Source organism: Pimephales promelas, chromosome 16 (assembly GCF_988280905.1).
Source record: "Pimephales promelas chromosome 16, fPimPro1.hap1.1, whole genome shotgun sequence".
Taxonomy (NCBI): Eukaryota; Metazoa; Chordata; class Actinopteri; order Cypriniformes; family Leuciscidae; genus Pimephales; species Pimephales promelas.
In genome coordinates, this window is record NC_142784.1 from 28,303,672 (window position 1) to 28,320,557 (window position 16,886).

General features: G+C 37.9%; 1 protein-coding gene across 3 annotated transcripts in view; it reads right to left on the minus strand.

The window, feature by feature from the left end:
• prkd2 (protein kinase D2) overlaps nucleotides 1-16,375 on the minus strand; it is a 39,959-nt gene extending 23,584 nt beyond the window's left edge. Inside the window, exons 1-2 of one of the 3 annotated variants that reach the window (XM_089121402.1) lie at nucleotides 15,913-16,375; nucleotides 15,499-15,826 (exon numbers count right to left, since the gene is read on the minus strand). In XM_089121402.1, coding sequence (XP_088977528.1) covers nucleotides 15,499-15,825 — 327 coding nt within the window. In that variant the 5' untranslated portion in view covers nucleotide 15,826; nucleotides 15,913-16,375. Of the gene's footprint in view, nucleotides 1-15,498 lie in introns of all 3 variants that reach the window. The other 2 variants (XM_089121401.1, XM_039670788.2) reach the window with 2 other exon arrangements.
• Between the last annotated feature and the right edge of the window lie 511 nt (nucleotides 16,376-16,886).

A 16,886-nucleotide genomic window follows, 5' to 3' on the forward strand; every position in this document is an offset into this window, starting at 1 on the left:
TGCCCCAGTGTTTTACAAAACAGATCTTGACGTTTCTTCAAACAGAATGCAATTTTTTCAAGAGGTACATTTGATGATACTTCTGTAGTCCACATAGAAGTAGTGGGTGGTTTAGAGTCCTTCCACTTCAAAGTTATGCATTTTATTGCTGCTAAAAGAGCTAATCTAACAAACCTCAAATTAATCCCCCTTCGCTCGTCCAGTAATGAAGTGTCCCCCAACAAGATAAGTCTGGGGTCCCTGAGTATATTAGTTCCGACAACTGTGCCAATTATCTCTAAGACCCCTTCCCAGTATACTTCAAGGTTTATATTATTTTTCTATTCTATTTCCAACCAAGACATTTTCGGTTCTCAAATTGACATCGTGTGTTGACTACATTTTGCAATATTTTAAGCTCAAGAGAAGCGATACAGGTTTTACATCTCTAAAAATGTATAATGAATAATACTATAATTGAAAAATTATTTTACAGAAGTTATTATTTATAGGAATCTCCCGTCACATCATCCACTGTACATCTCTGTGGTTGTGAGCCTGAGGTTAAAAACCTCTACATTAAAAGGCAGGTAAAACAAAAGAAAAGAGAAATGACAGGGTCGCTAAACCAAGAGAAGACTGAGTGACAGCATGAGAATCTGGGTCAAAAATAGCAACAGAGAAGTGCGAAACTAACTAATAGACTAGAGTTCCGCTTTTCATTATCACCGCCATTTCCTCAGTGTTTACAGCACACACACGCAGTTTATGTGGCTTTTTATTCCCAGCTCTGCTTTTTTCTCTGAAAATGACTTCACACAGTCCCAAGCACTGAAGACAACGGTGAAACATGCATCTTTTTGTGTATCAAGCTCTCTGATGCTTTACGGGTCAATAAAGTGAATATGAAGAGTTCAGATGCAAAAGCCTCTAAATGCCATTTGAAATTTTCTTCTTTAATGATGATTTTTATCAAACTTGTATATTTAAGTTGAGTAATTTAACTTAAATGGCAATGATAATTACCTATTAATTGTTATTTAAGTGAAATTACTGAACTTAAATATACAAGTTTGATAAAAATCATCATTAAAGAAGAAAATTTCAAATGGCATTTAGAGGCTTTTGCATCTGAACTCTTCATATTTTGATAGCTGGGTTTGAATAGATTTAGACATATAACTGCATTTACCACAAGCAGATTAAACTAGATTTGACAAATCCATCAAACATAATGTTAATTTCAATACTATCTTTCAGTCCATCAATGAACAAAAACAAACCTTCGCAAACATAAGGCCTAAATGATTTATGTTGTCACACAGACGTTCATTGATTATACAGTCATAACATAGACTCAATCAGTGCATCATGCCAGAAGCTGTAAGTGCTCATATGACCTATTCAGATGCCAATATAATTGTTAAAGCCACTATTTGCACAGTAATTACTATAGTCAACCAATATAAAGCAAAATAAACAAGAAATGCACATGACATCACATTTACCGACCCAGATTTTGTGACATCTATGTTAAATCTACAGTAGGTTGATCTACAGTAGGTGACATTTAAGATTCTGCCTTCAAGTGAACCTAAAACGTATATGTCTGAGTCGGGCACTCGTTATAACCACGTCATGCATATTAGTTGGAAACACAACACAGAAGTAGTTTTAAAAACATATTTACCCTTCGTTAAACTCAAAACTATGAACTATTTTGGATAATTTACAGGAAAAAGCTTTTGCGACAATCCGAACACACGTCCTCCATTGACTTAGGCCCCGTCCGTGTGGACGCGTTTAGCTATACGTAAATTTTTTTTTGTTGCATTGCCGTTTCGTCCAGCCAGGCGAATCCGGCGTTTTGGGACACTGAAACCGCTATTTTTTTTAAACCGGGTCCCAGGGTGGATAAATCTGAAAACAACACCCTTGCGTTTTCATGTACGGCCAATCCGTATATTTTGTGAAACGATGATATCATCACCCCATGACATCAGCTTTAAAATTTTAAGCTTGTAAAGCAATATATTACGGAAAGGTTAACATAGGATGTCACAAAATCTGGATCGGTAAATGTGACGTTGTGCATTTCTTGTTTATTTGCTTTATATTGATGGACTATAGTAATTACTGTGCAAATAGTGGCTTTAACAATTATATTGGCATCTGAATAGGTCATATATTATTTTCGTATTATTTTAAAAGTATGCTAAAATGCAATTATTTTCACAATGAAGCAAAAAGAGATTACTGTGTAAATGGCAGACTAGACTGAATGAATATTAGGAACAATGGCTGATTGTTTGCAACATGCCTGTTTTGTTTTGTTGCCAATCAGTACAGCTTGTACACTTTTCACAAAGATAACCCTTTCAAACAAAGTCATGCAAGACAAAAGTCTCATAATCTGTTCCATTGTGAGCATTTCAATTTGAATGAACGATAGAAACTGGACTGACTCTGTGAATGCTCAATGTTTGTAGGAATTGGACAGCAAGTATGCAAATTCTTTTAAAATGTAGCAAACACCACTCTGAAGAGACACACACAAAAGGCTCATCTTTAAAATAACACAATACGAATAGCGTAATACAATGAATGTTTGAGACAACACCCATGGCTGCAACTTCAAGCAGTCCACCGTCATCACCTTCCAAATAGCCTAGCTAAATGGCTAAAACAAAAACTCCCCAAGGATTTTGGCAGATATTTAGATTAAATGAAACGGTGCCAGGGGAATTGCTGTGTAAAGACGTCAACGGACTACACTCACTAGAGGCCAACAACTGCCTCAGTGCGGGAATTTCACCGACCTTTGTGTTTGTGCGTGATTGAACAAATACTTTTGACGAGTCAGGTTATTTTTGGGTTGCGTGATGTCATAGTACCTCAAACGTATCAGAAATGGTTTTGGTGTGTGTCTGTTGTTGTTGCTCGAAGCACGGTTCAACAACCTGAGACACAGGAATGAATGAGAATTCCCCGTCGTAAGAGATGACGTAATAAACGGGTGAAGTCAGTAGCTGATTCACAACTAATAACACTGAGGTCAGTTGGAGCACAATAGCATAAAATCTGTTCTACTGAGTTTTACTCTTTTCTTCTGTTCCTCCACCCTAGTTCACTTGTGCAATAGTAGTCCCCTGCAGGCACAAATGAAGGAGTTCTTTGCAATGCAAATCTGAACAGCTAGCTAAATGGCTGACCAGTTAAAGAGACTATCCTTGTGGAAAAGTAGTGCACTTAATTGTATTGAGTGTAATCTTGTGGTGTACTATAAAATCTGTACTTGAAGATCGTATAATATGACTACTAATCAAATCAAAGGCCATTTAAGTGTACTATGATTCTTAAGTACATTTTTCAAAAGTTCCCTCATTTACATTATCAGTACTCTTTTTTGCAAGTATCCGTGTTCTTCTCAGAAGGGGAGATACATTGTTTTATAAGGGAGTAAAAGCAATCAAACACCCAATTAATGTGTTTTGTGGATTTTAGTTAGGCTGAAGCCATTTAGTATGGAAGCTTGTTTCCGCTACAGAATGAAAAGTAAAAAAGGTAATTGTGACTTTTTATCTCACAATTCTGAATTTTTTTCTCACAATTGCGAGTTTACATCTCGCAATTCTGACTTTATTTCTCAGAATTGCGAGATGTAGTCAGAATTGCGAGATATAGGCCCTAAAGTCAGAATTGCGAGATATATATAGTCAGAATTGCGAGATATACTGTATAGTCAGAATTGCGAGATATAAAGTCGCGATTGCGTGTTATAAAGTCAGAATTGTGAGATTTAAACTATTCTGAGGGAGAAAAAGTTTTCCCCTTAGAATTAGCCTGATAACTCGCAATTGCGAGTTTATATCACAATTCTAAGAAAAAATTGTCAGAATTTCGACATATAAACTCGCAATTTGTGTTATAAGTTAGAATTGCGAGATGTAAACTCGCAATTGTGAGAAAAAAAAGTCAGAATTGTGAGATAAAAAGTCGTACTTCTGTTTTTTTTTCTCAGAATTGTGACTTCATATCTCGCAATTGCGCCTTTATTTCTCACAATTCTGACTTCACATCTCGCAACTGTGAGATAAAGTCGCAATTATTTTTTTATTTTTTTATTCAGTGGCAGAAACAAGCTTCCATAATTTAGCTTTATTAGCCACTGTAAAAATTTTCATGATTTGTAATCACAAGATTTTTTCTTTTGTCAAATCAACTTAGATCATTCATGTAGTACAGATAACATAATATTTTGAGTTTCTGATGATTAAATCAATCTCCTTCATTGTATTAACTCAATTTTTCCATTTCAATGAACTTAAATTTAAGGCAACCAGGTTACTTTTTTTTTTTTTAAGTTGAACCAACAATATTTTTTTTACAGTGCAAGCTAATGCTGGTGCACTCAAAAAAGATGACAAAATAAACTTTTAGCAGTAAAACACTTATTTTACCCTTTCATCTCTCTCACTAATATCTAAAAATATTATGTGACATATGTATGTGCATATACTGCATAGGCCTACCGTATATAAATATCACAAATAAAACACAAGTTATTCTAAAAAAAAAGTTATTCCTTCAAACGTCATCTGCAATGAACCAGCAATAGCATTAGCCATTTAAAATGGCTATTAGACCTTTGATAATTTCCGCCCCAACTTCCTGTTTTAACAGGAAATAGCCTACGTCGGAAGTAGCACTTTATTTTACAGTCTTGTTTCCCATGTGTACTATTTGCATATTACAGAAATTGCAATAACTGGGAAATAACTACTAATCCTGAACCTGTCTCTAAACCTAACCTTAACCCATGTAGTAGTTACTTTATTGCAAGTACTTACTAGTAGGTAGGTAGTAGTTACTTTATTGCAAGTACTTACTTAGTAGGTAGGTACACACTGTAGTGCAAGTACAAGTGCACATACATAAAATAAAGTGCAACCAATACGTCACAGGAAACAAAATTATGTTAGTCAAACCATTTCATTGGATATTGGTGTAATATTCTTATTAACTAAACCAACAGCAGGCCGTTTATTATTAGTATGCCTGTCAGACATGGTAAAACTCCTGTGATGTTTATGTAGAATATCGGGGTTAAGAGCCTGACTTCCTGTTTGTGTTCGCACAAGTCCAAGAGGGCAAGGAAGGAAAGTTTTTGGAGGTAGCACGTGCACTGTTTCTTTGTTTAACGTACTTGCGTCAGTCCCATGCAATCACAGTGTATGTGGTTTAAGAGGACTTTCCTTTGAATCATGAGTAGATAGCACAGACATAATAACACAGGTAAACGTCTGTGTCATGGAAAAAGGTGTAAAGGCCAAATTTACATTCCAGACATGGCTAGGGCCATTACGTAGAGCATGACAGCCTGCAGGACTGGTGCAAATACCAATGATGCTTTCTTACTAACAGTGCAGTCAAACATATGAAGAGTTCAGATGCAAAAGCCTCTAAGTGCCATTTGATACATATGAAGATATATATATATATATATATATATATATGAAGAGTTCAGATGCAAAAGCCTCTAAGTACCATTTGAAACTTTCTTCTAGAATGATCATTTTTATCAAGCTTGTATATTTAAGTTCAGTAATTTCACTTAAATGGCGATTAAGAAAATTTCAAAAGGCCATTAAAAGGCTTTTGCATCTGATATATATATATATATATATATATAGAGAGAGAGAGAGAGAGAGAGAGAGAGAGAGAGAGAGAGAGATAGAGATATATATATATATATATATAGATAGATAGATATAGATATGTATATATCTATATATATCTATATATATATATATATATATATACATACTTGTGAAACTTTATTGATAGCATTTGTGGCATGCTGTCAATCCCCACAGACAACCCTTTGACTAGTCTCGGTTTGTAAAAAACAAAGTGTTGACACATAAGGGGCAATTATATACTGAAAAAACTGTTAAATACATTTAATACAACAGTTAAATATAGTGTGATAGAGTCGCTTATCAGCAGTTATGTCAAAACTTGTCTCATCACTATTAATCACTCAACAAAATCAGTAAACATATGTAACTAGCCTACATGACCAATCTGTGCAGCACTTTTCCATGGAACATATTCCACTCACAAAAGAAACTATGCTGGGAATGCACAATCAGAAGTGCTATCTAGATAAGATAAGACCATTCAGACAACTAGGCCTACAGTTAAATATACCACATTATGGTTACATAATATGGATTAATTAATAAAAGCTTTTAAACAAAAAATGTAAGATGCACAATTCTGCCTTCAAAGACAACTTCCAACTTTCAGTGTATTACTGTAAACAAGTTTTGTAACCGAGCGATGAGAAAAAAAACTGTCATAATTGACAGCTTAGCAAATAATACTATCAACAGAGTTTGAATATTAATTTGGGTTGTGTTGTCAATTTTGCTCTATTTAACACTGTCAAAGTGATTTTGGAGCACTTTCAAAAATCTTCAAATGCACAGTGACAACAAAAACAACAGTGTCTGAAAATGGGGCCGGAGCAGTCTACCTTCTGAACTCAACATGTTGGTTTAGATGCAAAAAAAAAAAAAAAAAAAAAAATCACACACGCTGCAGACACACACACACAGTGATTTCATTAAGCCCACAAACTCACTTTCAGTGTGCTGCCTGGGGCTGAAGCAAGGGCTCGGAAAACAAAGCAGCCCTTTTTTATTCAAGCGAACGGTAACACGAGAGGCATGGCTGGCAAGCGGAGGGGAGAAGGGGCGGAGGGGACTTGGCGAGGGGACTAAATGAGTATGTGCTCCACCGTGCTGAAGTGATCTTTTGTGGCCCAGGCGTCAGGGTGATGAGGCAGGTAAGCCAATAGGAATGCCACATTGATCCCCAGAGAGCCATAGTCAGGACTTTATTACTTTGAACAGAAAAATAGAAATGATTGGAGATGGAAGTTAGGATGTGAATGGAACAGTTTTTTTTTTTTCATGAGATTCTTTCAGTACTTTTGAAGGATACTGATTCTTGAGTCTTTTTGACCAATTAATTAAAAAGAATAAGTACATAGGTAGAACGAAATCAGAACTACTGTAGTTTTTGATTCCCAACCCTAACACATTTAAGACCCTTATACAATACAGTGATGGTATATGATGCTAATACTATATCAAGGCACTTTAATATCTCTTGTGAAAAATGTACTTAATTGAATTTGCACTTGTATTGAATGTGCACTTGTAGTGTATATAAAATCTTAAAAGTTAGCCCTATATGTTTTTTTAAAACACTTGAACTTGATAATAATAGATTGATGAAATTAAAGGCAACTAAAGGGATAGTTCACTTTGAAATACATTTTTGATATGTTTTAGTTTTAGGGCACCCAAGATGTAGGTGTCTTTGTTTCCACAGTATTTTCAATTTTGATATTTTTAGGTCAAACCGTTCTTGTCCGTCAGTCATATAATGCAGGTTTATGGGGTCCACCACAAAGAGCATGCACAGAGAAGTCCAAATTAAACATGATTTAATGACTCGTAAATGTAAGTAAGTGGCCCAAGACACGAAACGAGCGTTTTATGTGAGAAAACGAACAGTATTTAAATCGTTTTTACCTCTTGTAATCACAGTCACGTCCAAGTACTGTGAGGGCGAGGGCGCTTCGGTCTGCACAAGCGCCAGCAGCAAGTGCCGGAAAGCCCCGGAAGTGATCTCTCGCGCGTGTACGTAACCTCTAGAAGTGTTATCCTTCACCATGAAGATCTAAACATATTTAGATATACAGGAAATTGCAATGGAATACGAATTCGATATATCACCAGACAGACAACATTTATTTTTTTCGCAACCATGCAAGAGATCACTTCCGACACTTTCCGGCGCTTGCGCAGACCGAAGCGCCCGTGCCTTCAGATCACTAGGACGTGGCTGTGGTTACAAGAGGTAAAAACGATATAAATACTGTTTGTTTTCTCACACAAACCTCTCGTTTCGTGTCTTAGGCCATCAATGTGTACTTACATTAACGAGTCATTAAATCATGTTTAATTTGGACTTGTTCTCTGTGCATGCTCTTTGAGGTGGACCCCATAAACCTCCATTATATGACTGACAGAGAAGAACGGTTTGACCAAAAATATCAAAATTGAAAATACTGTGGAAACAAAGACACCTACATCTTGGATGCCCTTGAGGTAAGCTAAAACATACCAGAAATTAATTTCAAAGTGAACTATCTAGTGTATGGCTACGTAAAGAGTATACAGACACTTCTGTAAGCCTTTTATTGCTATCAGGATGTGAAAAGAGTTTCTAACAGCATGCAACAAAAAAAGGGGTTTTGAAAAGCATTGCCAATTATATTGATGTGTTGACTAACACACAAAAGCCCATGTACAGTTCTTGATTAAAATTGTAACTTTAATGTGTCATTCATTAATATATAAGTTTATCGCACGCTTTCATGACTGTTTTTAACGTACTCAAGTAACGTTACACGATTTTACACTACAGTACATAATAATATTTTGCCATGTTTTAAAAAACTTAAGTTAACTTAAAGTTAGAGAAGGCAATTTTGGAAAGGCTAGCAATAGAAAGCTAGCTTTGAAAAAGCATAAGGTCCCAGCCTCCCTTCAGAGCTTCTCAAAATCCAGCCTCCTTCAAAACACATGAACGCGCACAGCCAGACTGCAATGCGTCACAAATTTACCTCAAAGCTCATAACATTACTATAATAATGAAGGTGAACAACTTACAGAGCTCTTACTTGTACCGTCTGACTGCTGCAGGACAATTTCGGCGTTGATAGTGTTGACAGAAACGCACAAATCCTAGTCTGAGGGCGTGAACAGTTGACATGCGTGAACGCAGCACAAGCACAAGCTCGTTGTTTTGGTTCAGGAGGAACTGAAATAGGAATAGATATCTATGGTAATAGGTGGCTGCTTTTTGTTTTTGGTGCTCGGTGGCTGTCAGTCTTTTTTTTTTAGTTTTTTTTTTCAGTCTTCTTCAACTCTTTGCTGCAGCGTCGCGCTGATGACGTGGTGTGATTACGTCTGCGCGTGCGCGAGCAGGGCACGGCACGCTTCGCGGAGGTATGCAAATACGTTGACAGGCAGGTAGGACAAAAAAAAATGTTGTCCTACAAAAAATGTATGACTAACATGACCAAAAGATATATGTAAATGTATATGTAAATGTTATTTATGTAATATGTATAATGTATATATGTAAATGTATATAGACACTTCTATAAGCCTATTAATTGCTATCAGGATGTGAAGGGAGTTTCAAACAGCAAGTAACAAAAATGGGGTTTTGAAAAGCAGTGCCTATTATGTTGAGTTAACTAACATACAAAAGCCCATGTACAGTTCTTGATTAAAATTGTAACTTTAATGTGTTATTCATTAATATATATGTGAGGTTATTGTATACACTAATATATAGCCTAGGCCTACTAAATTGCAACTTCATCATTACAAATTTCTAATTACAAATATAATTAAATACATGACAGCCTATGAGTTTCAATAAAATGATATTAAAGTATATTTTATTTTACTATAACTAACTTTGTACATTTTAACCATATTTCAAAGTAAAAAAAAAAAAAAATCCCTACAAATTTTTCACAAGACCTATTTTTTACAATGGTACTATTAAATGATTACCATATTGCAGCATGGCACATGACCATAAAAACATGGTAATACTACTGTGCTTTTTTGTTCAAGACAGTAACAGGGAGCTCAGCATTTGAAAACACAACACATAAATGCTCGTCTGCCGGTGAGACTGGAACCTGACTTCTCTCTTTACCCTGAGATCATATGTTTACCCACTGTGGTAACCCACCCATTTAACTTTCTGCAGCAATATGGCTTGGAAACACTAAACACAAAACCCCTGTTCTTACACTCATGCACATTCTTGCATGCAAACATAAACACACTGCTCCACCTTCTCCAAAATCGCAAAATTGCACACCCCACCCACACCTAACATTCACACTGTCCTACATTACAGTCATTCAAGCACATGTGAGACTGACACCTCGTTCCACTCGTTTATGCTTTTTTCATGGCGAAGTTAAGCTGCTTTGTTTTGTATTATAATACAAAATCTCCATTCTTCCAAAGAAACCAACCAAACCATGGTTGGTCTGAAAAGAATATAACCTAATCCTAATGGGATTAATTATATGCTGATTTACTAACAGCATGGCATTCAACAACACATTTCAAAGCCAAAAGGTGTGCCAACTGTGAAATTAAAGGCTTATACAGAAGTATTTGTGTGTCAGTGACGGAGTGAACATCCTTCTAGCTAAATATAATGTTATTTAAAACAAAAAGTGATGTGCAAAAAAAAAAATATAATAATATTTAATAATAAAATAATAATAATAATTTAGTTTGTTGGAAGCTCAAATGGCTTTTAAATATTAAACATGATACAGATATCTATAGTAAAATCAGAAATAAAGAACAGTCTAGTAACAATCTAGAAACACTCTGGCAACCAGCCACAACACCCTAGTATCGTAATGGCTAATTTTGCACATGTTCTTCGTCTTCTTACAACATGATCTTCGTCAAACATTCTAAGAAGCTTTAAAGGTACAATATGCAAGATTGTTTCGCCACCAGGGGTCGCTAACCTCTTACAATAACAAAGGCGTATATTGATGACGTATATTCCGCATTAAGCGGAATTATGGATCTTGTCTTCAAGCTGATGGATCTTTTATGGATGAGTGAATACATTGATGTTTTTAACATGACTGTAGTATGAAGCAGGGCGTGATTATACCAGCGCCACAAGCAACGCGTGTCCCGCGGATAAAAAGGAATAAGGACATTTAATTCTACCAAACTACACGCTGAATTACTCACACAGGTCAGTTTATTAGAGGAATTAAACTTGAGGTAACGCAGCGCTGTTTCACTTGCTCTAACAGTTTCACTATCTCACTAAACAGCATTTGAGTGTGTTGAATGAATGTTGTTTGTTAACTTAGGTTGTTTGTTGGCTGTGTGAGACTAAGCTAGATTAACATTAGAGAATAACGTACAGATCATACTCTAACTTTTCATCATGTTGAACTATATAACATTGATTAGTTTTAAATACATTGGTTTGCTCACCTGTTTGCTCAAATAACATGCAACACTCGCGTCTCTGTCATGTCGAAGTTAGTCGCGGACGTGGAGCTCTCGGCATCTCGAAAGATGTTTATCTTCGTTTTAGTCCTCTTTTTGTCTCAAAGTCTACTTGCCATGGTCCGTAATGTTTGAACAAAACCCTTCTAGGAACGCTCACGCTGTTGAGCACGCATAACGGGCATAACCGACCCAGTTGTCCACGAGGTGCAGTACGAGGTGAAACCTGGCGGAAACCTGGGGTAACGCGGATATGACGTCATTGACTGGCGACTCCTCACCCCAGCGGACACGTCCCGTTTCTATGGTTAAAAATCGCAATTTTTTCACGATTTACAAATACTTGGAAACATTTGGGATATTGTAAGTAATCAACTAAACAAAATATATAACATTGGCCTAGTGGCTTTTGGATATTTTGCTGCAAAAATCCTCCATATTGTACCTTTAAGAAGACCAAGTTAGAACACTTATTGTAGTAACAATCACTGTTAACTGTGCACTCTAAAAATAATACAACTTTGGGTAAAATATGGACAAACCCAGCCATTGGGTTAATCATTTTAATTAGGCTACATTTTTAACCCAACATTTGGGTTTGTCCATATTTGACCCAAAGCTGGGTTAAAACAACCCAGCATTTTTAGAGTGTGTATTTTGGTGGAAACTGGTCCGACGGGTGAGCCATACTGCCCTGGGTAACAGAAACCATCTGTGACCTCATAATTGAGCACCCAACACACTGAAAGAGTAATCTGGACACACCTCCAAATCCCAGCTAGACAAAAACAGAAGTTTGCTTTTGTTCCTCACTTGTTTGATTTTCTCTTTTTGAACTGACCAATGAAAGCTAATGTCGCATGTACGCATTATGAAACTATTGTCATTATTCTTTTAAAAATGAACTATGTCTGTAGTACCATGGAACAATGACTGTATCATATGCTAATTTAATGGTTCTTTGACATACACCATTGTACTGAATGATTAACATATTCATTGGTACACACAATGGTTTCCTATTTACATTGTTGGATTTTGATGTGGCCTAAAAGAATAGTCTGTTTTGTTTTTCAAAGTTTGCAGTATGCATCATAATCCTATTCCACAGTCCATAGTTAAGACAGCTTATTAATCAAAGCACAAACCAGGGATAAGGATATTGGATTGCATAATAGCATATGTGATGGACACAACTCCGAAGGAAGTGTAAATGTGCATGACAGAAAAACCTGTACTTTGCCACTGAGAAAACTATTATATTGTACATCTGGAAATGTGTTTTTGTTTTGTACAGACAGTGAAGTATCCCAGGCAAGAAAGATCTATTTCACATGAACTAACCTTGTAATTGGGCCCAGTGAATCGCCATCACATTTGCCACACAATAGATATATTTTATTTGTATTATAAATAGGACCGCTATTGGAATTGCTCTGTTTACATAGATATTGCTTCCACTATCTATTATATATGGACTTATCTATTATTAAAATAAAACACAAACAACATAAAATTGTATTTCTATTAAAATCAGTCTGTATAATCAAACATGAAGTTCACTCAACGTTTAATCAAAGAAGTTGAGCAGATTTCTTATCTAGGGACCAGCAACTCTTATCTAAATCTTCGACATTTACATTAAATGCAAAACAGCTTTACGGTCAGCTCATAAGAAAATATCCCTGACAAAACAAAAAGCCAAAGATTCTCTCTCTTGTCTTTCCACTTTTGTCATTTACTTCCTGTCGATAAGCACACGACCGAATGTGTATTTTGTATAGTCAAATGGTGGCTAGTGCAAAGCGGTATTTTAACCAGGAAATACGGTCCTTCCATGCAAAGGCTCTTCGCAGCCATGCAAATGAGTACGGAGTAAGAGGACAATATGGGAGTTGCACGGTGCAGAATTACCTGTGACTCCCCTGATACCAGACACTGTGTGCTTTACAGTGGCCGCATTTGTAAGAAAACAAACGAGTAGTGATTTTTAACCAGCTGCTGATACATCCAAGTCCTCTTCCCTCAGGAATGGGGAAACACCCTCTGATATCCAACTTAACCTGTTGGTCTAGAATGGATGTACAGTGTGGTGGGATTAAGCTGGCCATTACCTGTGCATGAGTATCTCAATACACAAGATATTTTGTACTGTTTAACTTTCTTTTAGTACACTCTAAAAATGCTGGGTTGTTTTAACCCAACTTTGGGTCAAATATGGACAAACCCAAACGTTGGTTTAAAAATGTAATTAAAAAAATGTAACCCAATGGCAGGGTTTGTCCATATTTGACCCAAAGTTGGGTTAAAACAACCCAGCAATTTTTAGAGTGCTGCAAACTTTGTGGTTATAAGTTTACATTACACTATATTGAAGAGGACAGGGTTTTACTTGCCAAGTAATTTGTTGTTCAAACCACTGAAAATAAAGCCACGAATCTGCTCTTTTTCTGCTATTAACACCCCAGGCCTATGAGGCCAATAGTGGGTGAATAGGAGATTGATGGTGTGATCCGGGTATTCAAAAGAATGCACTCCTTCAGGGATCCAGATAAAGCCACACACATTCCTCTCTAGGCAAAGACGACACATGTGACCTAAACCCAACTATTTGTTTGATGTTCAGCCTGTGTACAGCATGATTACCTGACTTTCAATCTTAAGACGCCTATTTTGTTGCCACAAACAAATACAAAACTCCTCCCACACCTCATTTTCTCTTTTTGTTGCTCAAACTCAAAAGAAAGTCAAACCCAGCTATAGAGAAGGTATGTCACACGGAGATGTGCGGAGAGGGATCTAACTGCATTGTCTGGGAACCTGCAGTGAGAAAACAAACTCCTGGAGGAAACCCAAGGGAGTGGTTCAGAGGCGGAGGACACACTGTGGCCTCCTACTTTGGGAGGAAACAGGCTTCATTTCCTCCTCTTTATCCCATGGACAATGGACTGCTTACGTGTTGGACCAGCAGGGAAAATAGGCTGGGCAAGAAAACAAAAGGGACAACTCAATCAATGGAGACTGTCCTTGCCTGGGACAGATGCTTTAATTATGTATTACATGGATGGCAGGACAATTTTGAAGTTGAGGGAAAGTAAAACTTGTCCTAGAAGAAGATAAGTCGAGCCTAGGGGGAGGAATTGAGTGATGCTGCCACATACCCTCCAAGTGAATGGAAAAAAAGTGCCTATGGAACAGAGGGAGCCATTTGAATAAACAGAGAGGGAACACTGTGAGTCACTCTGCCTGAAGCCAAGGGGAGATGAGGGAAGGAGCCAAAATCCAAGCTCACAAATCTCCCAATCCAAAGGACACAATGGAGGACTTGTTGTAATCCTCTATTTTGTGAGTTAACGGGAAAAGCAAAGTCATGGTCAGTGTTTCCCATTAAAGTCCGAATCGCATTATAAAAATTGGAGGGTTAAAACATGAGTAAACATCTCCCTTGGAATTGTTCAAGGCGTTTACCTTCACATGGATGACAAAATTCAAGCCTGAGATTCAAACTAGTAATTGCAAAGCTCTCTGGGGCTTTTAGCAAAGCACAATTACTGGTGTAGTGTAGAATAGACAAATGCTTCCTGGAAAAATCTTTTCCCAATGAACCTTTTAAGCTGACCCTGGCCACTGCCCAGAGCATGGAAATCAAATAATTGAATCATCTCACAGTCTGATTGGCTGATCAAATCTGTTGTTAGGTCCTAATGCAGATCTGAGGTAAGGGCAGTCATGAATTGGATGGCCTGATCTTGTCCCATTGGTGCAGAAATGGGTTCTGTACTGGACTACTGGACTGGGACATTAAGTGCGTCTTTATCTTTATTGAGCCCAACCCAAGTAATGGACAACGTTTTGACATAATGCAACATCTTTGTTTATACTTCCAACCTTCCATGAGTTCACATATCAGTGAATTAGCAATGTTTGGGGATCAGTGTGGGATATTTCTGTGATAAGAATTGCCGTACGTTACCACAGCATGTTCTGCATACATTGCATTTTTCTGTGGTCACTGTGTGTTACGTAAGACATATTTTTGGCATGCACGGTGTGATAGACTGAGGGGGAAAAAAGTGGTTTACAGTAAAGGGAAACCCTTCTCTCTGTATTTAAATGTAAAACAAAATACAACGAGGAATCTTTGAAGTCTGGATTTACTGAAAATCATTTCAGCAGACCCCAAGGTAAACCACAAAATTTCCATTGAACTGTCAAATATGAACTGCTCTAGAAATTTTACATAAACAAAGGAGAACATAATACACAAATTGGAGGGCAAACAAACTTCTTCAAAACTTTTTAACTTCCGTTTGAGCAATCCAAAGGCGATACAGTGCATACAGTACTGGGTGGTGCTTACCTTCTGATCCACAATTGAGCAAGCAATTTGTTTGATGTAGGCCAGGTCTGCAGTCTGAGGTAGAAGCACAGACTCTCTAGTCAGCCCAATCTGAATGATGAAGGAGACACCAGCTGGCGCCGGAGGCCCAGACGGCATTCCAGATGCCCCGCCGGGACCTGGGGCAACCACCATGTCCACCGTAGGGAACCCTGGGGTTTGGGATGTATGGACAGAGACCGGTGTCCCCTGATGCATCACCACTGACCCAGGTGGAGATGGCCCACCCGGAGGGAAAAAGACCTGGGACATGGGTCCCGGAGACATGAAGGGACTGACATTGGCCATGCTGAGGAGTCAAAGACAGTCAAGAGAGAGATAAGACTGGGTAGTGTGAGGCAGCAAACTCACCTACACACACCAGCAGTCACTCACTCATCAATAGTGGCCGTCCCTGCTGTGTGTCCCGTGTCTCCTAGAGCTTGAAAACAACAGATAACTTTCCAGGAAGTAGCTTTTCTTTCTTCTTGTCCTCTCTTTCACGGTAAGCTCCTCTACACGGCTTTCATTCCAGAGAAGGAGCAGGTGAGCAATGCAGATAAAGTTTAGCTTTCAAAGTAAGTATCCCCTCCTCCTCCTTCTCCTCACGCTTCCTGTTCTTTCGAGACTCCAAAGAGACTTTGAAGAGGGACACGTCCAAACTTCAAGGAAACATAAAAGAAACTAACAAATGAGAAAGCAAAATGAAAGCCTGTAGCAGTAAGTCCGTCTGCTCAAGATGGCCTCAAAGTACAGCAAATGAGCTGGAGAGAGCTCCTGGTTAGGCTTGCTTTGCAAGTCAGGCTGTGTTTCAGTTTCTTGTCGCGTCTGCTGTGCCTCAGTGAGAAAACGACCGAGGACACTCCCTCCTCCCCCTGCCTCCACTCCCCTACTGTCTGAAACTCACAGAGCCCAGGAGGAAGTGAGCTGACTGACAGATCTTTTGGCCAATCAGCAGGAAAGAGCTGTGAATGAGATCATACATATCAACTTCTGTCTCCTCCCAGTCCCACATACACCTTCTTCCCTCCCTCTCAACTTTTACGTCTCTCTCTTTGTGTAACACTTTGGCTTGTTTACTCCCCCACCCTGGAACAACTTTGTCCTCTTCTTTTTGTCTGGGGCCTCACACTAAATTGCACTCTTTTCTCAGTCACTCATTCTCTTTCTCCAGTCCCACACCAAATATCTGATCTGTGTAGCACAAACACACCTAAACAATCCGCCCACGTGTAACCCTGCGGCCGGACTAACTCTACGAAAGGTGGGAGTTTGGCTTTTTTTCCCCTTGAATGGATGTGTGTCAGTTCACAGTTAAGAAACAACATTGCATTCAACACAAATCACTGAGAGCTCAAATCAAATTAAAC